General features: G+C 46.2%; 1 protein-coding gene across 6 annotated transcripts in view; it reads right to left on the bottom strand.

Annotated features, from left to right (window-relative positions):
- STS (steroid sulfatase) overlaps positions 1-25,734 on the bottom strand; it is a 327,127-nt gene that overhangs the window by 132,668 nt on the left and 168,725 nt on the right. For all 6 annotated transcript variants that reach the window (XM_066599916.1, XM_066599920.1, XM_066599915.1 and 3 more), the window contains one exon: positions 20,983-21,105. In XM_066599916.1, coding sequence (XP_066456013.1) covers positions 20,983-21,105 — 123 coding nt within the window. The remainder of the gene's footprint in view (positions 1-20,982; positions 21,106-25,734) is intronic.

The following is a 25,734-nucleotide window of genomic DNA, read 5'->3' as shown; positions in this document are numbered from 1 at the left end:
AGATCAATTTTTTGTTCATGTCTTGGGCTTCCTAGGACCCCCCCTATGCTGTTGGTGCAAACTTAGTTCCCATCACGGTGTTTGACCTGTCTGGCACAAAGGCACTGACTGACTTGGGTAGAGGGCAGAGCGCTGACGGCTTTCCCCTTGCAGTGTGGATTGAGCTATGCGACACCTTGACAGAATGAATACTGTGTGGCACATGGATTCCCCATTGCTATGCCCACGTTTGCAGCTCCTGATGGAGGTGGCACAGGATTGGAGTCCTCATTGCTTCTGTACAGCATTGTGGGCTATCGCCCCGCCCCTTTTAAAGAGGGTCGCTGCCTGGCCCTGCCAACCCTCTGCAGTGTGTGCCTGCGGTTCCTCCTCATGGCAGACGCACTTATAAATAGACATGAGGGTGGTGTGGCTGTGAGGCCAGCGTGTGGCATGAGGGCAGCTGGAGGCTGCGCAGGGACACTTTGGTGTGCGCTGTGGACACTGGGTCGTGCGGGGGGGGGGGGGGGGGGGGGGTTGGGCAGCATGTAACCCAAGAGAAGAGGCAGGGGTGTGTCCTGCAGGCAGTGCTTGTGCTTTGTTGGAGGTAGTGTGGTGCTTAGCTAAGGTGTGCCTTGCTAATGAGGGTTTGTCCGAAGTAAAAATTGGTAAGGGGCGGCCCACTCTTGCTGCTATTGTGGCTGAATAGTGGGACCTGGGAACCTGAAATGCAGCCCAGCATGTTGCCCCTCGCCTGCCTTATCCGTTTCTGTGTCGTTTCCAGCACTTTCTTGGGTTTTGTAGATTTTCACAAATGAAAACCTTAGCGAGCATCGGCGATATACAAAAATGCTCGGGTCGCCCATTGACTTCAATGGGGTTCATTACTCGAAACGAACCCTCGAGCATCGCGAAAAGTTCAACTCGAGTAACGAGCACCCGAGCATTTTGGTGCTCGCTCATCTCTAATAGTGACCTATTCGGCTCTAATCAATATAGTGAGGGATATATGCTTGGTGTCTCTTTTTCAGTTTGTCTGCTTTTGTTGGCCCAGTAATTATTTTAATCAAGCTTAATAAACTTTTGTATTTTAATTGTCTATAATTGTGAAAGGTCTTAGGGTGCGTTCACACGAGCGTGTTTTTGTGTGTACATACACACGCACAAAAACACGCTTCTATTTGCAACAATGCATTCGCTATGGTGCATTCACACGTCCGTACTTTGCAGGTGCGTGCCTGCATAGTTAGGACATGCGTGCACCATAGGGAATGCACGCATTGTTTTCAATGGAGCCGCGGCTGCTGCCGACGGCTCCATTGAAACAATGGTCTGCCGGCACCCCTGCATTCTTTTTTCAGGGAAGGGCTTTACATATAAGCTTTTTCCTAAAAAAGAAAAATTTTAGTGTAAAAAAAAAAATGCAGGCATTCTCTTCAATGGAGCCACTGCTGCTGCCGGCGGCTCCATTGAAGACAACGGTCTGTTGGCACCCCTGCATTGTTTTTCAGGGAAGAGCTTTACATATAAGCTCTTTCCTGAAAAAGAAAGATTTTAGTGTAAAAAAAATAAAAATTACTTACCTGCCCGCCACTGCTGTGTCCCCCGCAGGGATGAAGAACACATCTGCCGCATGCGGCAGCGGCAGATGTTTCCTTCATCCCCACTAGTTAAAAGAATTCCCTGCTGCTACATCTGCTACATCTGTGGCAGATGCAGCAGAGGAATTCTTCAATTCATTCGGGCGAGAGCTGCCTGTGATTGGCTGTGCACCTTTCAGCAGGCGGGGACAGCAGGAGAAGACGCGGCTGTGCCCGCGCAGCTGAACAGAGGTGAGTATCTATTTTTTTTGTTTTTTAAACCACTTTTACTTGATTTAATTTACATTTAATTGGCTTTTCAGGGAAGGGCTTATGTCCCCGGCTCTGCACTGCTGTTTTGAGGTATCAGCAGCTGGGAATTTAAAATCCTTGCCTGCTGGTAGTTATGATTGTGATTGGCTGAAGCGCTCAGCCAATCACAATTAGAGCTACCAGCAAGCGGGGATTTTTAAATCCCCGGCTGCTGATAGCTACAGAAGCAGGGACAGCTGCAGAAGCTGTGGCTGAGCCCCGGCAGGTGAGTATTATTTTTATTTTGTTTTTCACACTATGTTGAAATGCTTTTGAGGGAAGGGCTTATGAAGCTCTTCCCTGAAAAGCCATTGACAGCTGCCGGGCCTCAGCGGCGACCTCTGCCGCTGTCCCCGGCTCGCTAGCGCTGCTGAGCTATCAGCAGCCAGGGATTTACAATCCCCGCCTGCTGGTAGCTCTGATTGTGATTGGCTGAACTGCTCAGCCAATCACAATCAGAGCTACCAGCAGGCGGGAATATTAAATTCCCGGCTGCTGAAAGCTTAGTGCTACAGAGCCCGGGACAGCGGCAGAAGTCGCGGCTGAGCCCCGGCAGGTAAGTATGGATTTTTTTTCACTCTATATTAAAAGGCTTTTCAGGAAAGGGCTTATGAAGGCCATCCCTGAAAAGCCATTGACGGCTGCAGGAGCTCAGTGGCGACTTCTGCCGCTGTTCCTCGCTCTATAGTTCTCAGCTAGCAGCATGCAGGGATTTTAAGGGATTAGAAGAATTTCAGCCAATCACAATCAGAGCTACCAGCAGGCGGGGATTTTAAATCCCCGGCTGCTGATAGCTCAGAACTACAGAGTCGGGGACAGTGCCAGAAGTCGTGGCTGAGCCCCGGCAGGTGAAGGGAGGTGAGTATTGATTTTTTTTTTTAAATACACTTTTTTAAATGGCTATTGAATGACAGCTGAGAGCTGCCCCTGATTGGTCCCTGCGCTGAGCCAATCAGAGGCAGCACTCACTCACCCATTCATGAATGGGTGAGTGAGAGCTGCCTCTGATTGGTGAGGGCTGTGATCAATCAGAGGCAGCCCATTCAGCAGGCGGGGATTTTAAATCCCCGCCTGCTGAATACTACTCAGAGCAGTTCAGGAGAACTGCCGGCCGGCCGCGGCTGAACTCTGCAGGGACAAGGTGAGTATATATTTTTTTTTTTATTTTTACACATTTTTGGATGATTTTCAGGGAAGGGCTTATATTTTTAAGCCCTTCCCGAAAATTCATCCTCTGCTCGCCGGCAGCCCATTGCTTTCAATGGAGCCGGCTGTATTGCCGGCTCCATTGAATTCAATGGGCAAACATCATTCTTCTCTGCCACAGCTGTTATAGTTGTGGCAGAGGAGAATGATTTGTGTAGTATATGTTCTCAATGGGGTCGGTGCTGCTGCCGCCAGCCCCATTGAGCGCATATAGAGAACACAAGGAATCGCAGATCGCAGATAGGCGCGATCTGAGATTTCTCGTGTCTGCCCAATTCGCCGAAAACGCTGCTAGCTGCAGATTTTTCGGCGAATCGCTGGGCCCGGTCACGCGATTTGCGGATGTGCATCCGACATGCGATCCGCAAATCGTGGCAAAAAACGCCCGTCTGACCGAGGCCTTAGTTGAATAGTCATATAGACATTGAATGCCTCAGTTAAAAGTTTAGATGTAGAGCCAGGATTTTTTTCCCCCTAAGATTAGGAAAACTGACTTCTACTTAAGGGAGGTTTTAGCATAGTGCTTTGCTTCCAAAAATCAAAATGTGTGTTACCAGTGATTTTTTTCATAGTAATATAAAATGCACAACAGTTCTTTTTGTTGTGTTTTTATTCACTTGACTTGCGTCCATAGCCTTTTTTTTCAGATGCAGTATGCTCCAGGGTTGTCAATTTTTTCTTATAGACTTCTCTATAGCAAATAAAGGCTAGAAAATAGGAATTTAGTTTACCGTTAATTCCCCTTTTTGAAGTCATCATGACAGAATACGTTGGAGGTTGTCCTCTGGAGACCGGTGAATCTGGAGCATGTTCCTGCTGACACCTGCAGAGCTTTACTTGTGCTGCAGCATCCATTTTTAAACTTTGTGTGTTCCCAGCTAAGCTACGCCCCTAAGTCAGGTTGTAGCCGACACTCCGCCCCCTTGCAGAGCATCTGATGTCTGTCTGGCATCAGACCTGGAAGAACATGGTTTCTGCCACTGCTGAGACCAACAAGGTGGCCGACGCCGAGATGATGGCCACTGCGGGCCGGTGGATCCTTACTTGAGCCTGGGCCAGCTAAGACACCGGCGAGGCACAGGCGGGATGCTAACCCATGGGAAGGCTGGGCTGTTAAGGAAGAGACTGCTCCGGACAAGCAATCCTGACAGGTAGGGGGACCCTTCCTTGGATACCCTGCACGCGCATACACCGACGAGGCCCAGGAGAGTAAGCCACCCCAGGGAGGTCAAGCAGCATCCATGGTGTCTTTTGGCTATCCTATAGGAACAGGAAGACACTGGTGTTTAGGTGGGGGATGCTCTTATGTTCTTCCGCTTCCTGTCCTCACAGGACTCCAGAGGACAACCTCCAATGTATGCTGTCATGATGACGAGGGGGAAAAAATGTTTACCCTTGCAAATAATTCATCTACTAGAGTGCAGGAGGCAGGAATATAAAAAAAATATAGAAAAAAGGCATGTTACCTTACAAGCAAACAGTACATCCAAGTACTTTGCTCTTCATTATAGAAATAATTTGCAAGAGGTATTTTTGTACCAGTATTAAGCTTTTTGCATGTTCTTACCTAGATTTACTGCTTAAGTATAGTAGTAGAGGAAATCCTGACAACAATTTTGGGTGTTGTGATATTAATTATACATAAGTTTTTAAATATAGTAAATACATCATTTTTATGGGAGATTTTTTTCTTATTTCATATTTTAAGCGTTTATGTTTTATCAAGAACTTTAACAATTAGAGCCCAAGTTTGTGAGGATCCCAATTTTTGTATAGTGTGAAAATAGTCACAATACTGTTTTTTTCATGATCTATATCCTTATTTGCTTCAATTTCTTAATACCACATCACATCACATCATAGAAGCCTGGTACTTCATGCTTCCGGACATAAACTTATGTCATGTGGATGGCGCGGATTCCATATAGCCGACCTTCTGCTACAACAGCGGCAATCCACTGTAGATTGTGGCATGTAAAGGGTTCACAGAGGGAGCAAACTCCCTCTGTGACTTCATAGGCCCCCCATGATATAATCATGGCTGTTATGGTTTAAGTCCCTTACAGAGATACAAAAAGTCTAAAAAAAAATCAAAAAAAAAAATCATCTTTTTTGCACATTTTCCCATAATTGTATAAAAAAACATAACATTTAGAATCATCATATCCTGTACAATAAATTTAACACACTATTTATCCTAGACAGTGAAACTGTTAAAATACCCCCTAAAACACGGAAGCTAAATTATTTTGTTTGTTTTGCCTCCCCAAAAGAACACAATAGAAGTGATCAAAAACATTGAATGTACCCCAAAATGGTACAAATAAAAACGACAGCTCATCATGTACAAATCAAGCCCTCACAAAGCTCAGAACATAGAAAAATAAAGTAGTTATGGGACTTTGAACGCAGCGATTTACAAATAATAATTGTGCAAAAGTAAAAGAACCTAAAGACATAATATTTTTGTTATTGAGGTAATCATACAAACTCGCAGAAAAAAACGTATCATGCCATTTATTCCATACGACACTGTAAAAAAATGGCAGAATGGATGTGTTCTCTCTCCTTAATCTCAAAAAATAAAAGAATTTTACAGTACATAGTATGTAATCAAAACTGGTACCAATATAAACTACAGTTTTCCATGCAAAAAACAAGCCCCCATATGTCTATGTTGATGGAAAAATTAAAAAAGGTATATGCTTTTAAAATGTGGAGATGAAAATCCCCGAAAAACCATTGCGTCCTCAAGGCCAAAATAGGCCGTGTCCTTAATGGGTCAATCGTGGTAGAAATAGTGATATAATAGTCATTTCAAAACCAAGGAATATTTTCTACTATTTGATAAGCATGCAATATTGTGCAGTATTGCATCAGTTGTGTAACTTATAGCAACGCTACACTATTTTGCCATGATTATGAATGTTGCTGTATAAAGTCCATTAATATACTCTGCAAAGGGGGATCAAAAGAGAGATGTCAAGAGGGATGAATGCGAGGTTGAAAACACCAGCCTCTGCGGTCCAGTGGGATCTGTACAAAAATCTGACTGGTAGGCTGCCTTGATCTCCTGAACAGAGTTACTGCACAGAGCCCTGACTGGTCTGCAGGCTTTCTCGGAGTTAATATTTTATACTGCAAAGCTTTGTAAGCCACTTAATGCAGATGGTAGGTGGAGCGCTGACCCAGAGCTCATTCACTTCTCTGAACCCCTATAGCTACACAACTTGGCATGCCTATTAATCGAACTACTTAGGTGTTCAACAATAAATTAATCTTTATTATTAGCAAAATTGAAAAAATTCTATGGTGTAGATGCCTTTCATGAGCCCTGATCACTTGCACTGGTATAATATTCTTTTAAAATTAAGATAAAACGAAATTGGAGAATTTTGAAAAGTGGGAAAATAGAAGTTTAATATTTTTTTTTTCTAGTATTCTTTCCTTTATGATCTAAGAATTGTATTCCCAGAGATTACACCATAATGATTAATATCATATCATTGCTTTGTAAGAAGACTCGATGCCATCTTGACCTTTCTGCCACAAGTCTATTGTGGAATTTAGTTTTTCATTTTTTTTTCTGTCCTTAGTAGAGATGAGCGAACACCAAAATGTTCGGGTGTTCGTTATTCGTAACGAACTTCCCGTGATGCTCGAGGGTTCGTTTCGAACAACGAACCCCATTGAAGTCAATGGGCGACCAGAACATTTTTGTATTTCGCCGATGCTCGCTAAGGTTTTCATGTGTGAAAATCTGGGCAATTCAGGAAAGTGATGGGAATGACACAGTGACGGATAGGGCAGGCGAGGGGCTACATGTTGGGCTGCATCCTAAGTTCACAGGTCCCACTATTAAGCCACAATAGCGGCAAGAGTGGGCCCCCCCCCCTCCCAACAACTTTTACTTCTGAAAAGCCCTCATTAGCATGGCATACCTTTGCTAAGCACCACACTACCTCCAACAAAGCACAATCACTGCCTGCATGACACTCCACTGCCACTTCTCCTGAGTTACATGCTGCCCAACCGCACCCCCTCCCCCCCACAGCGCACACCAAAGTGTCCCTGCGCAGCCTTCAGCTGCCCTCATGCCACACCACGCTCATGTCTATTTAGAATTGCGTCTGCCATGACGAGGGACCTCAGGCATACACTGCAGAGGTTGGCACGGCTAGGCAGCGACCCTCTTTAAAAGTGGCGGAGCGATAGCCCACAATGCTGTACAGAAGCAATGAGAAATAGAATCCTGTGCCACCGCCATCAGGAGCTGCACACGTGGGCATAGCAATGGGGAACCTATGTGCCACACACTATTCATTCTGTCAAGGTGTCTGCATGCCCCAGTCAGACCGGGCTTTTTAATTCATAGACACAGGCAGGTACAACTCCCTATTGTGAAGTCCCTGTCGACCCACAGCATGGGTGGCTCCCTGGAACCCACCGGCGGTACACAGAAATATCCCATTGCATTGCCCAACACAGCTGAGGTAGTAATGTCGTGCTTAATGCAGGTGGGCTTCGGCCCACACTGCATGCCCCAGTCAGACTGGGGTTCTTTACAAGTGGACACATGTAGGTTTAACTCCCTGTGGACCCACTGCCTGGGTGGGTGCCAGGAAGCCACCGGCGGTACATAGAAATATCCCATTGCATTGCCCAACACAGCTGAGGTAGTAATGTCGTGCGTAATACAGGTGGGCTTCGGCCCACACTGCATGCCCCAGTCAGACGGGTTCTTTAGAAGTGTACAGATGTATTAAAAACTCAGTGTGCACCTACAGCATGGGTGGCTCCCTGGAACCCACCGGCGGTACACAAAAATATCCCATTGCATTGCCCAACACAGCTGAGGTAGTAATGTCGTGCGTAATACAGGTGGGCTTCGGCCCACACTGCATGCCCCAGTCAGACTGGGGTTCTTTACAAGTGGACACATGTAGGTTTAACTCCCTGTGGACCCACTGCCTGGGTGGGTGCCAGGAAGCCACCGGCGGTACATAGAAATATCCCATTGCATTGCCCAACACAGCTGAGGTAGTAATGTCGTGCGTAATACAGGTGGGCTTCGGCCCACACTGCATGCCCCAGTCAGACGGGTTCTTTAGAAGTGTACAGATGTATTAAAAACTCAGTGTGCACCTACAGCATGGGTGGCTCCCTGGAACCCACCGGCGGTACACAAAAATATCCCATTGCATTGCCCAACACAGCTGAGGTAGTAATGTCGTGCGTAATACAGGTGGGCTTCGGCCCACACTGCATGCCCCAGTCAGACTGGGGTTCTTTACAAGTGGACACATGTAGGTTTAACTCCCTGTGGACCCACTGCCTGGGTGGGTGCCAGGAAGCCACCGGCGGTACATAGAAATATCCCATTGCATTGCCCAACACAGCTGAGGTAGTAATGTCGTGCGTAATACAGGTGGGCTTCGGCCCACACTGCATGCCCCAGTCAGACGGGTTCTTTAGAAGTGTACAGATGTATTAAAAACTCAGTGTGCACCTACAGCATGGGTGGCTCCCTGGAACCCACCGGCGGTACACAAAAATATCCCATTGCATTGCCCAACACAGCTGAGGTAGTAATGTCGTGCGTAATACAGGTGGGCTTCGGCCCACACTGCATGCCCCAGTCAGACTGGGGTTCTTTACAAGTGGACACATGTAGGTTTAACTCCCTGTGGACCCACTGCCTGGGTGGGTGCCAGGAAGCCACCGGCGGTACATAGAAATATCCCATTGCATTGCCCAACACAGCTGAGGTAGTAATGTCGTGCGTAATACAGGTGGGCTTCGGCCCACACTGCATGCCCCAGTCAGACGGGTTCTTTAGAAGTGTACAGATGTATTAAAAACTCAGTGTGCACCTACAGCATGGGTGGCTCCCTGGAACCCACCGGCGGTACACAAAAATATCCCATTGCATTGCCCAACACAGCTGAGGTAGTAATGTCGTGCGTAATACAGGTGGGCTTCGGCCCACACTGCATGCCCCAGTCAGACTGGGGTTCTTTACAAGTGTACAGATGTATTAAAAACTCAGTGTGCACCTACAGCATGGGTGGCTCCCTGGAACCCACCGGCGGTACACAAAAATATCCCATTGCATTGCCCAACACAGCTGAGGTAGTAATGTCGTGCGTAATACAGGTGGGCTTCGGCCCACACTGCATGCCCCAGTCAGACTGGGGTTCTTTACAAGTGGACACATGTAGGTTTAACTCCCTGTGGACCCACTGCCTGGGTGGGTGCCAGGAAGCCACCGGCGGTACATAGAAATATCCCATTGCATTGCCCAACACAGCTGAGGTAACGTCAGCTGTAATGCAGGTGGGCTAAAAATTAATTTGATTACACTGTAGGCGAGGGCCCACAAAAATTGCTGTATCAACAGTACTAATGTACATCCCAAAAATTGGCCATGGCCAGCCAAGAGGGCAGGTGAAACCCATTAATCGCTTTGGTTAATGTGGCTTAAGTGGTAACTAGGCCTGGAGGCAGCCCAGTGTAACGAAAAATTGGTTCAAGTTAAAGTTCCAACGCTTTTAAGCTAATTGAAACTTATAAAAATTGTTCTGAAAAATTATTTGAGTGAGCCTTGTGGCCCTAAGAAAAATTGCCCGTTCAGCGTGATTACGTGAGGTTTCAGGAGGAGGAGCAGGAGGAGGAGGAGGAGGAATATTAGACACAGATTGATGAAGCACAAATGTCCCCGTTTTGGATGGTGAGAGAGAACGTAGCTTCCATCCGCGGGTGCAGCCTACGTATTGCTTACGTATCGCTGCTGTCCGCTGGTGGAGAACAGAAGTCTGGCGAAATCCAGCCTTTGTTCATCTTGATGAGTGTTAGCCTGTCGGCACTGTCGGTTGACAAGCGGCTACGCTTATCGGTGATGATTCCCCCAGCCGCACTAAACACCCTCTCCGACAACACGCTAGCCGCAGGACAAGCAAGCACCTCAAGGGCATACAGGGCTAGTTCAGGCCACGTGTCCAGCTTCGACACCCAGTAGTTGTAGGGGGCAGAGGCGTCACCAAGGATGGTCGTGCGATCCGCTACGTACTCCCTCACCATCCTTTTGCAGTGCTCCCGCCGACTCAGCCGTGACTGGGGAGCGGTGACACAGTCTTGGTGGGGAGCCATAAAGCTGGCCAGGCCCTTAAAGACTGTTGCACTGCCTGGGATGTACATGCTGCTCGATCTACGCACATCCCCTGCAACATGGCCCTCGGAACTGCGCCTTCTGCCACTAGCGCTGTCGGCTGGGAATTTTACCATCAGCTTGTCCGCAAGGGTCCTGTGGTATAGCAACACTCTCGAACCCCTTTCCTCTTCGGGAATCAGAGTGGGCAGGTTCTCCTTATACCGTGGATCGAGCAGTGTGTACACCCAGTAATCCGTAGTGGCCAGAATGCGTGCAACGCGAGGGTCACGAGAAAGGCATCCTAACATGAAGTCAGCCATGTGTGCCAGGGTACCTGTACGCAACACATGGCTGTCTTCACTAGGAAGATCACTTTCAGGATCCTCCTCCTCCTCCTCCTCCTCAGGCCATACACGCTGAAAGGATGACAGGCAATCAGCCGGTGTACCGTCAGCAGCGGGCCAAGCTGTCTCTTCCCCCTCCTCCTCATCCTCCTCCTCCTCCTGTACGCGCTGTGAAATAGACAGGAGGGTGCCCTGACTATCCAGCGGCATACTGTCTTCCCCCGCCCCCGTTTCCGAGCGCAAAGCAGCTGCCTTTATGGTTTGCAGGGAATTTCTCAAGATGCATAGCAGAGGAATGGTGACGCTAATGATTGTAGCATCGCCGCTCACCACCTGGGTAGACTCCTCAAAATTACCAAGGACATGGCAGATGTCTGCCAACCAGGCCCACTCTTCTGAAAGGAATTGAGGAGGCTGACTCCCACTGCGCCGCCCATGTTGGAGTTGGTATTCGACTATAGCTCTACGCTGTTCATAGAGCCTGGCCAACATGTGGAGCGTAGAGTTCCACCGTGTGGGCACGTCGCACAGCAGTCGGTGCACTGGCAGCTTAAAGTGATGTTGCAGGGTGCGCAGGGTGGCAGCGTCCGTGTGGGACTTGCGGAAATGTGCGCAGAGCCGGCGCGCCTTTACGAGCAGGTCTGACAAGCGTGGGTAGCTTTTCAGAAACCGCTGAACCACCAAATTAAAGACGTGGGCCAGGCATGGCACGTGCGTGAGGCTGCCGAGCTGCAGAGCCGCCACCAGGTTACGGCCGTTGTCACACACGACCATGCCCGGTTGGAGGCTCAGCGGCGCAAGCCAGCGGTCGGTCTGCTGTGTCAGACCCTGCAGCAGTTCGTGGGCCGTGTGCCTCTTATCGCCTAAGCTGAGTAGTTTCAGCACGGCCTGCTGACGCTTGCCCACCGCTGTGCTGCCACACCGCGCGACACCGACTGCTGGCGACATGCTGCTGCTAACACATCTTGATTGTGAGACAGAGGAGGAGGAGGAGGAGGAGGGTGCTTTAGTGGAGGAAGCATACACCTCCGCAGATACCACCACCGAGCTGGGGCCCGCAATTCTGGGGGTGGGTAGGACGTGAGCGGTCCCAGGCTCTGACTCTGTCCCAGCCTCCACTAAATTCACCCAATGTGCCGTCAGGGAGATGTAGTGGCCCTGCCCGCCTGTGCTTGTCCACGTGTCCGTAGTTAAGTGGACCGTGGCAGTAACCGCGTTGGTGAGGGCGCGCACAATGTTGCGGGAGACGTGGTCGTGCAGGGCTGGGACGGCACATCGGGAAAAGTAGTGGCGACTGGGAACTGAGTAGCGCGGGGCCGCCGCCTCCATGATACTTTTGAAGGACTCCGTTTCCACAACCCTATACGGCAGCATCTCAAGGCTGATGAATTTTGCGATGCGGACGGTTAACGTTTGAGCGTGCGGGTGCGTGGCGGCGTACTTGCGCTTGCGCTCGAACACTTGCGCAAGCGACGGCTGAACGGTGCGCTGAACTACACTGCTGGATGGGGCCGAGGACAGCGGAGATGAGGGTGTGGGTGCAGGCCATGAGGCGGTAGTGCCTGTGTCCTGAGAGGGGGGTTGCATCTCAGTGGCAGGTTGGGGCACAGGGGGAGAGGCAGGGGTGCAAACCGGAGGCGGTGAACGGCCTTCGTCCCACCTTGTGGGGTGCTTGGCCATCATATGTCTGCGCATGGTGGTGGTGGTGAGGCTGTTGGTGTTGGCTCCCCGGCTGAGCTTTGCGCAACAAAGGTTGCACACCACTGTTCGTCGGTCGTCAGGCGTCTCTGTGAAAAACTGCCAGACCTTAGAGCACCTCGGCCTCTGCAGGGTGGCATGGCGCGGGGGGGCGCTTTGGGAAACACTTGGTGGATTATTCGGTCTGGCCCTGCCTCTACCCCTGGCCCTGGCCACCGCACTGCCTCTTGCAACCTGCCCTGCTGATGCCCTTGACTCCCCCTCTGAAGACCTGTCCTCCTGAGTAAGCGTTGCACACCAGGTGGGGTCAGTCACCTCATCGTCCTGCTGCTCTTCCTCCGAATCCTCTGTGCGCTGCTCCCTGGGACTTACTGCCCTTACTACTACCTCACTGCAAGACAACTGTGTCTGATCGTCATCGTCCTCCTCACCCACAGAAAGTTGTTGAGACAGTTGGCGGAAGTCCCCAGCCTCTTCCCCCGGACCCCGGGAACTTTCGAATGGTTGGGCATCAGTGACGATAAACTCCTCTGGTGGGAGAGGAACCGCTGCTGCCCAATCTAAGCAGGGGCCCGAGAACAGTTCCTGGGAGTGTTCCCGCTCCTGAGCAGGTGTCATTGTAGTGGAGTGAGGAGGCTGGGAGGAAGGAGGAGCAGCAGACAGAGGATTCGGATTGGCAGCAGTGGACGGCGCAGAACTGCGGGTAGACGATAGGTTGCTCGAAGCACTTTCTGCCATCCAGGACAGGACCTGCTCACACTGCTCATTTTCTAATAACCGTCTCCCGCGTGGACCCATTAATTGGGCGATGAATGTGGGGACGCCAGAAACGTGCCTCTCTCCTAATCGCGCAGCAGACAGCTGCGACACACCTGGATCAGGAGCTTGGCCTGTGCCCACACCCTCACTTGGCCCTCCGCGTCCTCGGCCACGTCCACGTCCACGTCCTCTAGGCTTACCCCTACCCCTCAGCATGCTGTATTACCAGTGATTAGATTTCCCAGGCAGGAAATAAATTGGCGCAAGACTGCAGGCCAAATATAATTTTTGCCCTTTTTGGAAAACGAAAGGCCCCACTGCCTCTAGTGAATGAATTATCTAAGTTTAATAACTGCGCTGTGTCCCTGCTTATGTGTCACAGAACGTGAGGGTAGCAGAGTTATTAACTGTGGCAGAGCAGGTATTTTTTTTCCCAATTAAGGAAAGCAAATGGCGAAGCCAGCAGTAAAGCGTAGCTGGCTGCGTATGATTTAGCAATGTTTTTAACGCAGCTCACACGTCTCCACAGGCGTAAGGACGGACACAGGCTGGACAAATAGATTTCTTTTCAGTTTTTTCCCACCAACAGGCAGCACTGCGTATATTCAATGAACCTGCGAAGTTTAATAACTGCGCTGTGTCCCTGCTTATGTGTCACAGAACGTGAGGGTAGCAGAGTTATTATAACTCTTGGAGAGCAGGTATTTTTTTTCCCAATTAAGGAAAGCAAATGGCGAACCCAGCAGTAAACCGTAGCTGGCTGCGTATGATTTAGCAATGTTTTTCACGCAGCTCACACGTCTCCACAGGCGTAAGGACGGACACAGGCTGGACAAATAGATTTCTTTTCAGTTTTTTCCCACCAACAGGCAGCACTGCGTATATTCAATGAACCTGCGAAGTTTAATAACTGCGCTGTGTCCCTGCTTATGTGTCACAGAACGTGAGGGTAGCAGAGTTATTATAACTCTTGGAGAGCAGGTATTTTTTTTCCCAATTAAGGAAAGCAAATGGCGAAGCCAGCAGTAAAGCGTAGCTGGCTGCGTATGATTTAGCAATGTTTTTCACGCAGCTCACACGTCTCCACAGGCGTAAGGACGGACACAGGCTGGACAAATAGATTTCTTTTCAGTTTTTTCCCACCAACAGGCAGCACTGCGTATATTCAATGAACCTGCGAAGTTTAATAACTGCGCTGTGTCCCTGCTTATGTGTCACAGAACGTGAGGGTAGCAGAGTTATTATAACTCTTGGAGAGCAGGTATTTTTTTTCCCAATTAAGGAAAGCAAATGGCGAACCCAGCAGTAAACCGTAGCTGGCTGCGTATGATTTAGCAATGTTTTTCACGCAGCTCACACGTCTCCACAGGCGTAAGGACGGACACAGGCTGGACAAATAGATTTCTTTTCAGTTTTTTCCCACCAACAGGCAGCACTGCGTATATTCAATGAACCTGCGAAGTTTAATAACTGCGCTGTGTCCCTGCTTATGTGTCACAGAACGTGAGGGTAGCAGAGTTATTATAACTCTTGGAGAGCAGGTATTTTTTTTCCCAATTAAGGAAAGCAAATGGCGAACCCAGCAGTAAACCGTAGCTGGCTGCGTATGATTTAGCAATGTTTTTCACGCAGCTCACACGTCTCCACAGGCGTAAGGACGGACACAGGCTGGACAAATAGATTTCTTTTCAGTTTTTTCCCACCAACAGGCAGCACTGCGTATATTCAATGAACCTGCGAAGTTTAATAACTGCGCTGTGTCCCTGCTTATGTGTCACAGAACGTGAGGGTAGCAGAGTTATTATAACTCTTGGAGAGCAGGTATTTTTTTTCCCAATTAAGGAAAGCAAATGGCGAACCCAGCAGTAAACCGTAGCTGGCTGCGTATGATTTAGCAATGTTTTTCACGCAGCTCACACGTCTCCACAGGCGTAAGGACGGACACAGGCTGGACAAATAGATTTCTTTTCAGTTTTTTCCCACCAACAGGCAGCACTGCGTATATTCAATGAACCTGCGAAGTTTAATAACTGCGCTGTGTCCCTGCTTATGTGTCACAGAACGTGAGGGTAGCAGAGTTATTATAACTCTTGGAGAGCAGGTATTTTTTTTCCCAATTAAGGAAAGCAAATGGCGAACCCAGCAGTAAACCGTAGCTGGCTGCGTATGATTTAGCAATGTTTTTCACGCAGCTCACACGTCTCCACAGGCGTAAGGACGGACACAGGCTGGACAAATAGATTTCTTTTCAGTTTTTTCCCACCAACAGGCAGCACTGCGTATATTCAATGAACCTGCGAAGTTTAATAACTGCGCTGTGTCCCTGCTTATGTGTCACAGAACGTGAGGGTAGCAGAGTTATTATAACTCTTGGAGAGCAGGTATTTTTTTTCCCAATTAAGGAAAGCAAATGGCGAACCCAGCAGTAAACCGTAGCTGGCTGCGTATGATTTAGCAATGTTTTTCACGCAGCTCACACGTCTCCACAGGCGTAAGGACGGACACAGGCTGGACAAATAGATTTCTTTTCAGTTTTTTCCCACCAACAGGCAGCACTGCGTATATTCAATGAACCTGCGAAGTTTAATAACTGCGCTGTGTCCCTGCTTATGTGTCACAGAACGTGAGGGTAGCAGAGTTATTATAACTCTTGGAGAGCAGGTATTTTTTTTCCCAATTAAGGAAAGCAAATGGCGAACCCAGCAGTAAACCGTAGCTGGCTGCGTATGATTTAGCAATGTTTTTCACGCAGCTCACACGTCTCCACAGGCGTAAGGACGGACACAGGCTGGACAAATAGATTTCTTTTCAGTTTTTTCCCACCAACAGGCAGCACTGCGTATATTCAATGAACCTGCGAAGTTTAATAACTGCGCTGTGTCCCTGCTTATGTGTCACAGAACGTGAGGGTAGCAGAGTTATTATAACTCTTGGAGAGCAGGTATTTTTTTTCCCAATTAAGGAAAGCAAATGGCGAACCCAGCAGTAAACCGTAGCTGGCTGCGTATGATTTAGCAATGTTTTTCACGCAGCTCACACGTCTCCACAGGCGTAAGGACGGACACAGGCTGGACAAATAGATTTGTTTTCAGTTTTTTCCCACCAACAGGCAGCACTGCGTATATTCAATGAACCTGCGAAGTTTAATAACTGCGCTGTGTCCCTGCTTATGTGTCACAGAACGTGAGGGTAGCAGAGTTATTATAACTCTTGGAGAGCAGGTATTTTTTTTCCCAATTAAGGAAAGCAAATGGCGAACCCAGCAGTAAAGCGTAGCTGGCTGCGTATGATTTAGCAATGTTTTTCACGCAGCTCACACGTCTCCACAGGCGTAAGGACGGACACAGGCTGGACAAATAGATTTCTTTTCAGTTTTTTCCCACCAACAGGCAGCACTGCGTATATTCAATGAACCTGAGAAGTTTAATAACTGCGCTGTGTCCCTGCTTATGTGTCACAGAACGTGAGGGTAGCAGAGTTATTAACTGTGGCAGAGCAGGTATTTTTTTTCCCAATTAAGGAAAGCAAATGGCGAAGCCAGCAGTAAAGCGTAGCTGGGTGCGTATGATTTAGCAATGTTTTTCACGCAGCTCACACGTGTCCACAGGCGTTAGGACGGACAGAGGCTGGACAAATAGATTTGTTTTCAGGTTTTTCCCACCAACAGGCAGCACTGCGTATATTCTATGAATAATAACTGTGTTGTGGCCCTGCCTATACAATTCTTTCCCTGCAGTATCAATGGAGGGTGGAATGCTCTGCAGAGGCGATTTTGAGAAGCCCAAAAAAAATGCAGCACAGCCAACAGCAGCCTGGACAGTACTGCACACGGATAAATATGGCCCTAGAAAGGACCGTTGAGGTTCTTGAAGGCTACACTCACTCCTAACACTCTCCCTGCCTATGCAGCACTTCTGTCCCTAATGCCAGGTGCAACGGTCTGCAGAGGCGACTTTGAGAAAAAAAAAAATCCCACTGCTAACAGCAGCCAACACACAGCTATCAGTGGCCCTAATAAGGACCTTTGGGGGGTCTTGAAGCCTACACTAACTACCAATTCTTTCCCTACAGCAGCTCCGGTATAAACAGCACTGTCCCTCATCTAACTCACACCGCATCTGAGGCGAGCCGCGGGAGGGGCCGACTTTTATATTAGGCGAACACCTGATCTCGCCAGCCACTCACAGCAGGGGGGTGGTATAGGGCTTAAACGTTGCAGGGGGAAGTTGTAATGCCTTCCCTGTCTTTCAATTGGCCAGAAAAGCGCGCTAACGTCTCAGGGAAGGAAGTGAAAGTAACCAGAACACCGCATGGTGTTCGTCACGAATAACGAACATCCCGAACACCCTAATATTCGCACGAATATCAAGCTCGGACGAACGCGTTCGCTCATCTCTAGTCCTTAGACATATTAATGTGTTTTTTGTAATCATTTACTATTTGAAGTGAAATTCTCTGGTGCTCTAAAATGCCCTCTCACCAGCACTTGACAAATTAAGTAGATGTTCTTATGGAGAATCAAAAGATCATTAGGCAGCATCATAACAAGTATGTATCGGCAATATCAAGAGACAGGAGAGTTTTTTATAGAGAACTTTAGTATTTAATTGTGGGGCAAGCTCTTTAATTCTTTCAGTTGTTAAAGTTGATACACTTCACTCTGGAAGAAATGTGGTTTACATTGTGCCCATTTGAATAAATTCTGATAGGGGGGGGTGGTTGTAAACTCAAATTGTGGTAATGGGCCATCCTTGTAATAAATCATTAAATAAGCAATGTATAAGAGTTGAATCTGACAGGTTTCTACGAATACAGTGGTGCAATCCACATCTGAATATCAGTCATATCAACATGGAGAGATCATTTTTTCAAGCTAAATAATATCATCTATATTCAAAAGTAGCTTTCAAATCATGATGAATAGTATCATACATATGCAAGAGTGAATTTTTAAAGACTAAATATAAAATTGTTATTTTGTAAGTTCTAACTTGCAAATAAACTTATTTAATCACATAAGACAAATTATTGACGAATGTGTGAAGTCTGCTGTAAACATGGAGTCTGTGCTTTCTAGCAAACTAATATGAGAAAGCTGTAAAGCAGTTATCTTTAAAAATGGTATAATCATCATGTTCATCATGTTTGAGAATTGCAGTAAGATTTGATTCACACATTCTAAAGAAGCCATGACATCTATTGCATGATAGATCATTTTCCAAAACAGATAGCATGATTCCTGATGGATCACATTGACTTGTAATGAGGTCCATTAGGTTTTCATTGAGTTCTGCTGCTTTTGATCGCAAAACTACACTATTAGGCCTTAGTCAGACGGGCAGTTTTTCGCGAGAATTGCGCATGCGCATGCGATCTGCGCATAAATAGAACCATTGCTTCGCAATGGCATCGGACACATGGCCGCTTTTTATGCGGATGTCCGATAAATTATAGGACACGAGGAATCGCAGATCGCAGATTGCGCCTATTTGTGATCTGCGATTCCTTGTGTTCTATTATATGCGCTCAATGGGACGGCGGCAGCACCGCCGACCCTATTGAGAACATATACTACAAAGATCATTCTCCTCTGCCACAGCTGTAACAGCTGTGGCAGAGAAGAACAATGTTCGCCCATTGAATTCAATGGAGCCGGCAATACAACCGACTCCATTGAAAGCAATGGGCTGCCGGCGAGCGCGGGAGGAATTTTCGGGAAGGGCTTAAAAATATAAGCCCTTCCTTGAAAATCATCCTAAAATGTGTAAAAATAAAAAAAATATATATACTCACCTTGTCCCTGCAGACGGAGTTCAGCCACAGCCGGCCGGCAGTTCTCCTGAACTGCTCTGTGTAGTATTCAGCAGGCGGGGATTTAAAATCCCCGCCTGCTGAATGGGCTGCCTCTGATTGGTCGCAGCTCTCACTCACCCATTCATGAATTCATGAATGGGTGAGTGAGTGCTGCCGCTGATTGGCTCAGCGCAGGGACCAATCAGGGGCAGCTCTCAGCTGTCATTCAATAGCTGAGAGCTGCCCCTGATTGGTCCTTGCGCTGAGCCAATTAGAGGCAGCACTCGCTCACCCATTGATGAATTCATGAATGGGTGAGTGAGAGCTGCCTCTGATTGGTGTGGGCTGTGACCAATCAAAAACAGCCCATTTAAAATCCCTGCCTGCTGAATACTACACAGAGCAGTTCAGGAGAACTGCCGGTCGGCCGCGGCTGAACTCCGTCTGCAGGGACAAGGTGAATATATATATTTTTGTTATTTTTACACATTTGTGGATGATTTTCAGGGAAGGGCTTATATTTTTAAGCCCTTCCCGAAAATTCATCCCGCGCTCACCGCCAGCCCATTGCTTTCAATGGAGCCGGCTGTATTGCCGGCTCCATTGAATTGCAATGGGTTGGACAGCGCTCCTTTGATCGGGGCCTTTTCACCGAAAACGCTGCTAGCTGCAGATTTTGCGGGCAATTTTTCGGCCCCGGTCATGCGATTGGCGGATGTGCATCCGTCATGCGATCCGCAAATCACAGCAAAAAACGCCCGTCTGACCGAGCCCTTACTGCTAACCAAAATGCAAAGGAAGTCCATTAAAAATTATTACAAGTTAGACCCCCATACACCATGACAAGCCACTGAGCACTTAGATGCCATGGTCCATATTGACCGCGGCATCTAAGGGGTTAACAGCTAGTATCAACCTTATAGCATTTAGTGTCACTTACACAACAACAAATGAGTTTTTTGCACCAAGGAGTTGAACAATATATTTTTTCATGCTTAGATATGATTTGTCTAGAAAATAAACTGCTTTATAGCACAGCCCTTCACTGTGGTTTGAGATGGGTGCCAAGTAGGAGACCTCTAACTCCTTTAATACCTTTGTGGGGCATAAGATTGTAAATTTAATAAAGGGTTGTCTAAAGCAGACAACCCCCTTTTAAAATAACGCATGCTAAATCAGATACATAGTATATACAGTGTAAATCAACCTGTAACTGTCGCGGCTTATCTGTCGCGACGTCGTGGCATGGTGGCCTCAACACAGGTAAAGACCTGTTGCCTTGTTAAGCAAGTCAAGGGTTAATGTGGATATTTTCTATCGTGTGTACGTTCCCTGTTGCTGTGCTGAGTGTTGTACTCTGGTGTCATGGGCCTTAGATCTGGTTTACGTACTTCAGTTGTGGTGTGCACGGTTCTTCGGTGCAATAGTCTTTCAGATACTGTAGTTGTCATCCCTCTTTCGTGCTGAGTGCAGTGCTTGTGTCTGCACGGACGTGACAGTAACTTTTTAAATGGCCTAGTGCACTATTTCTGAAGACCTCCACAAAAAACACTATACCAATGATCTCCAACAAGTGACTTGGGAGTCATATGTTTTTCACAACTTCTTGCTGTGTGGACTTTTAAGTTATGACCATACTGCTAACATTGCTGCAGTTATTTCTTAACCATTGAGCAGTTCCAATTTGAATGTCACATTACCAGTGTTAAATTTAAAGTGAACTATGTATTAGCTAATGTTGAAAAAGCTGTGATTTATTATTTCTTGATACTTGGCTCTCTTTCATTTCTGAGATCAATGTGGCTCCCAACCAGCAATCAAAGTTGAGTGAGACGCATCCATGCCTTCCTTTTCTTGTACACTATTGTTATTTCAAAATAGGACACCAGTATTGAGCTATAGTGCTGGATCAGTCTTTTTGACTATATCCTGTATAAACCCAAGCTTTTGGTTTCTGGAATCAAATTTCCTATGTCAGAAGAGCACAAAAGTGTTTTCCAATAGATCAATTTCAATTACATAATTTTAAAATTTGTTGATCCTTCTTTCTGATTATTTTCAGTACCTATGCCATCTGGTGCAATTACCTGTATCATTTCTGTGATAAATATTACAATTCAAATACGTTCAATATAAATATTATGATTCAAACTCATTTTACCTATAAGTCCAGTAGAATAACCTTCCATTTTCAAAATTTCAGCAAAAGTAATTTCATTTTCCGGAAGTCCGCCGGAAGATGCTGAAAATATGAAAGCTCCAAATATTGACTCAGCAGCCATACCTAAATGATAAGATACAAACAAAATGAAGAAGTGTAGAGAATGTATTTGTGAACTACGATAATGTGCTTGTCTCTTATTTTGAATGAATGCACAATGTGGTCTCAGCATAGCTTTGTGTAGATCAACTATTTCTCAGCAGACTGACACTTCCCAACAGAAATCAGTAAACACAGAAAATGGTCACAAAGTGTACAGTGTGTAACATTCTTACATATTATATGAAGTCCCAACACAGTTTAGGCTCCAAGTAATGTACTCTACAAAAACATAACACTCAAATGCAACACCAAATGTTCTGAACTTCTGTTCAAGTGCTATTCTGTGCTGACTGCAAAATTTCTTCCAAATCTCAGGTGCAAAAGCCTTTATTTTTTAAAGCCTTTTATTGAGTTTCTTGGCACTATTTCTTGACAGCAAAATTGGGGGCGATAATGAGATATTTCGAAAGAGTACAAAATGTTCAAAGTAAAAATGATCCTCTACATTCAGTTATGTATGGCCAAAAGTGTGTGAGAATGTGTTTGTATTTATGTGTGCGCATCTATCTATCTGTCTATATATTCATACATGTAGGGATATTACTATGCGGTAGGGTGGGGGTGGGGGGGGGGGCATGAGTAGTAGTTAAATGTGGTCCTGGTGCCCGAGAGGTTCCACTCCTACATAAGACACCAGCATATAAATGGCACATGGCAAGTATAGAGCTCTGTTATAGATTTTGAACTGGGAGCCCAGAGTTTCAAGTTCTAGCTCTGTGTATGTGTATTGTATTTTTGGAACCACTCTTTAGGATATTTTATTTATGGTTGTCTATTAAACATATGATTTTCCTGAGTTATTCTAAATCAGTGACGACATAGTAACAGGTGGAAAGTTTTGCACAAAACTTTATATTGTTAAAGTTAGATCCAAAAACTTGATTTCTTGAAGCTTTTTGCAAAACGCACATTTTTATTTACGCTATATCCAAACTCTAAGTTCACAATAAATAGTGAGGATCCTCTGTGGTATATAACAAAATAGGAATAACGAACTAGACACTAAACTAGACCCAGCTCAAATCAAAGCTATTTTAAGGAACGGGCATTCTCATTCTATGTCAAATAGAACTCAAGAAATTGGAATGTTTAGGCTCACTCGTAAAAAACATCAGATGTGCTCTACAAAATAGTTAATAAGTAGAGATGAGCGAGCACCAAAATGCTCGTTACTCGAGTCGAACTTCCCGCGATGCTCGAGGGTTCTGTTCGAGTAACGAACCCCATTAAAGTCAACGGGCGACTCGAGCATTTTTGTATATCGCCGATGCTCGCTAAGGTTTTCATTTGTGAAAATCTGGGAAATTCACGAAAGTGATGGGAACGACACAAAAACGGATAGGGCAGGTGAGGGGCTACATGTTGGGCTGCATCTAAAGTTCCCAGGTCCCACTATTAAGCCACAATAATGGCAAGAGCGCCCCCCCCCCCGCACTGTGAGCATAAAGATCGTTCTCAGTATTCAGATTGGTCCCTGCGCTGAGCCAATGAGAGGCAGCAGTCACTCACCCATTCATGAATTCATGAATGGGTGTGTGAGTGAGACCTGCCTCTGATTGGTCAGGCTGTGACCAATTAGAGGCAGCTCATTCAGCAGGCGGGGATTTTAAAGCCCCGGCTGCTGAATAGTATAGAGAAGCAGTTCAGGAGAACTGCCGGCGGCTGCAGCTGAACTCCGGCTGCAGCAGAAAGGTGAGTATATATATTTTTTTTATTTTTACACATTTCAGGATGAATTGCAGGGAAGGGCTTATATATTTAACCCCTTCCCGACAATTCACCCCGCGATCGCCCGCAGCGCATTGCTTTCAATGGAGCCGGCTGTATTGCCGGCTCCATTGAATTCAATGGTCAGTGCTCGTTTAATCGAGACGAGTACCGCGTGGTGCTCGTCTCGAGTAACGAGCATCTCGAGCACCCTAATACTCGAACGAGCATCAAGCTCAGACGAGTATGCTCGCTCATCTCTATTAATAAGCTATCTATGCTTTGTGGGAGATGTAATAATACTCTCAGGAATATGTCCCATATATGGTTTAGGGGTGAAAAACAAACCGTATTGGGAAAAGATAGGCAACATCATTAAAGATTGCTAGAAGATAGATACAATTCTCTCTGAAATTTGTTCTTTCTAACAGATGATTTGCATAAGATTTTAAATAAATTGACAATTCCACTTATTAAACTCTGCAAAGGCTTTAATTCCTAGACACTAGAAAATGAGGTTGTGTTATCCATTAAAGAGTGGATGTGGGAGGTTAATAGGATATATTCCTTTGCAAAAATCTGTTGGAAATTCATATAGAGGGACAATTCTTATGCCACAATTTTGAAGTGATGGGTAGAGTACCGGGAGTCTCATAGAATTAACGTCTTCCTACAATTGTTGGTATGGACTTGGACTACTCTTTCTGGATCTATTTGAAGCTCTAATTGTTTATTGAACTAAAGTTCAGTATATTAGTTATATTAGTTTGTGGCAGGTAATGGCAAACCACCCTGCAAAAACAGTCTGCCAAGAAAATGACACGATGTGACGTTACACTAGGAGTCGGTCATGACTCGGTGCTTGCACCAGGGAACTTTACCATTTACCATATTAGTTACGATAGAGTTCACACTGGAATTTGTTTTGACATATTCTACTTACAAAACCCAGAACTGTACAAAATGGAAGTCAAATGGTAAAGAATGGGAAGCATTCTTTCCATTTGTTGGTGGATCCATACACTTCCGTTCTTTAGCATTTAAAACAGATACGTTTCTTGTACTACTTGACTTGTTTATCTCTCCCTCTATCTCTCACCCTATGCTCATCTTCAGAAATAAAACCTGATAAAAACACAGAAATGGAAAATAATAAAAATAGATTGCCGATTTTGTTTTCAAGCCTCCCATTGATAATGCAGAAATAAAAAAGCAATTAAATTTGTGTTCAATTTTCTGAACAAGAAACAGAAATGTAGCAGTCTGCACTCTTGTTGCAGTGTGACAAACTCCATGGAGACAAAAAATTCACAAACGCATTCAAATGGAAGGTCTACAGCTTGAATGCCTTTCTATAGCCAGGAGAGCAAACATTTTACTTCCATTCTGCTGCTCCCACGATGCAACAGCTAGATGGAAAGCAAAAATGCTAGTGTGAAATAGCCCTAATACTGACTGCAACTATGGTGTTTGAGAGATAGGCCAGGTTCGTAATACAGCCATTTGTGCGCATAATACACAGCGAATGGCTTCAATGAAAGTACACTGATTTTCTTTGTTAAATTCACACTTGTGTATATTTATTGCATATATTATGTGCATAAACAAGAATGCAGCTTGTTTTATTGTGTATTACATATGTACAGTTTTATTTTTTTTAAATAAATATTACCTTGCAGTCGGTCATGTGAGCCCAGCTGGACTCCCATTCACTCGTGTTTATTTTTTTGTATTTTAAAATTTAAAGAACTTACAAGACACAATTGCACAGAAAATTCAGCTTTGATGGGCCAGTGTTTGAGAAAACTATATCCATGTGAAGAAAATTAAAAATTGCATTATAGGTTATTTTGCCTTGTAAATCTTCATTAAAATGGTCCTAGTGGTCTGTATTTGCAACCCTTACATTGGCCAATGTGTCCACTGTAAAGTACAATCCTGCAGTCATACTCCCTGTGGACATACGCCATGTGGACAAGAAGAGTATGGCTGGTCTCACACAACCGGATTTCAATTGCAGAATCTGTGATGGTCACCCGCGTGGACGACCTGTGATATTTAGCGTACATTGAAAAAAATAGAACATTTGCATGTCTCCTCAGATGAGCTGAAAGCAATTGCGATTTCTGCACGTGGATTTAAAATCACAGCATGTTCTATTTTTCTGTGGAATATGCTCAGAAGCCTTCCACTGAAGTCATATGTAAGCAGTTTGACCCACTGCCCATTCACAATAGACATTGAGGATAGGACCTGGATACCCCATGTCAACGCCTGGCAACAGTGAGGGAAAAACAAACACTTAAAAAAAAATCTGTACTGCGCATGACCGACAGCGAGCGTCTACACTTAACGAGAGCATTAATATTCCTTGTGTGGTCTGACCAGTGACTTGTGACAAGGAAGAACGTGTACAGTTTTGGGCCCCAGTACTGAAGGACGACATATTAGAGCTTGAGCAGGTACAAAGGTGGGCAACTTAAGTAATTAAAGGAATGGATGGACAATAGAGATGAGCGAGTACCTGCCCGCTCGAGACAAAAGGTTTGGATGCCGGCGCGGGGGAGCGGTGAGTAGCGGCAGTCAGCAGGGGAGAGCGGGGGGGGGGAGAGAGAGATCTCCCCTCTGTTCCTCCTCGCTCTCCCCCGCAGCTCCCTGCCCGCCGCTGGCACCCGAACCTTTTGTCTCGAGCGGGCAGGTACTCGCTAAGAGCAATTGCCCTTAGCGAGTATGCTCGCTCATCACTAATGGACAACAATACCCAGAGAGGTTATCAAAATTGGGATCATTTAGTTTAGAAAAAAGATAGCTGAGGGACTACCTAATAACTACGTATAAATATATCAGGGAACAAAACAGATCTCACATGATCTTTTTGTGCCC

This window comes from Eleutherodactylus coqui, chromosome 4 (genome assembly GCF_035609145.1).
Source record: "Eleutherodactylus coqui strain aEleCoq1 chromosome 4, aEleCoq1.hap1, whole genome shotgun sequence".
Lineage (NCBI taxonomy): Eukaryota > Metazoa > Chordata > Amphibia > Anura > Eleutherodactylidae > Eleutherodactylus > Eleutherodactylus coqui.
This window is presented reverse-complemented; position numbering and strand designations above follow the sequence as displayed.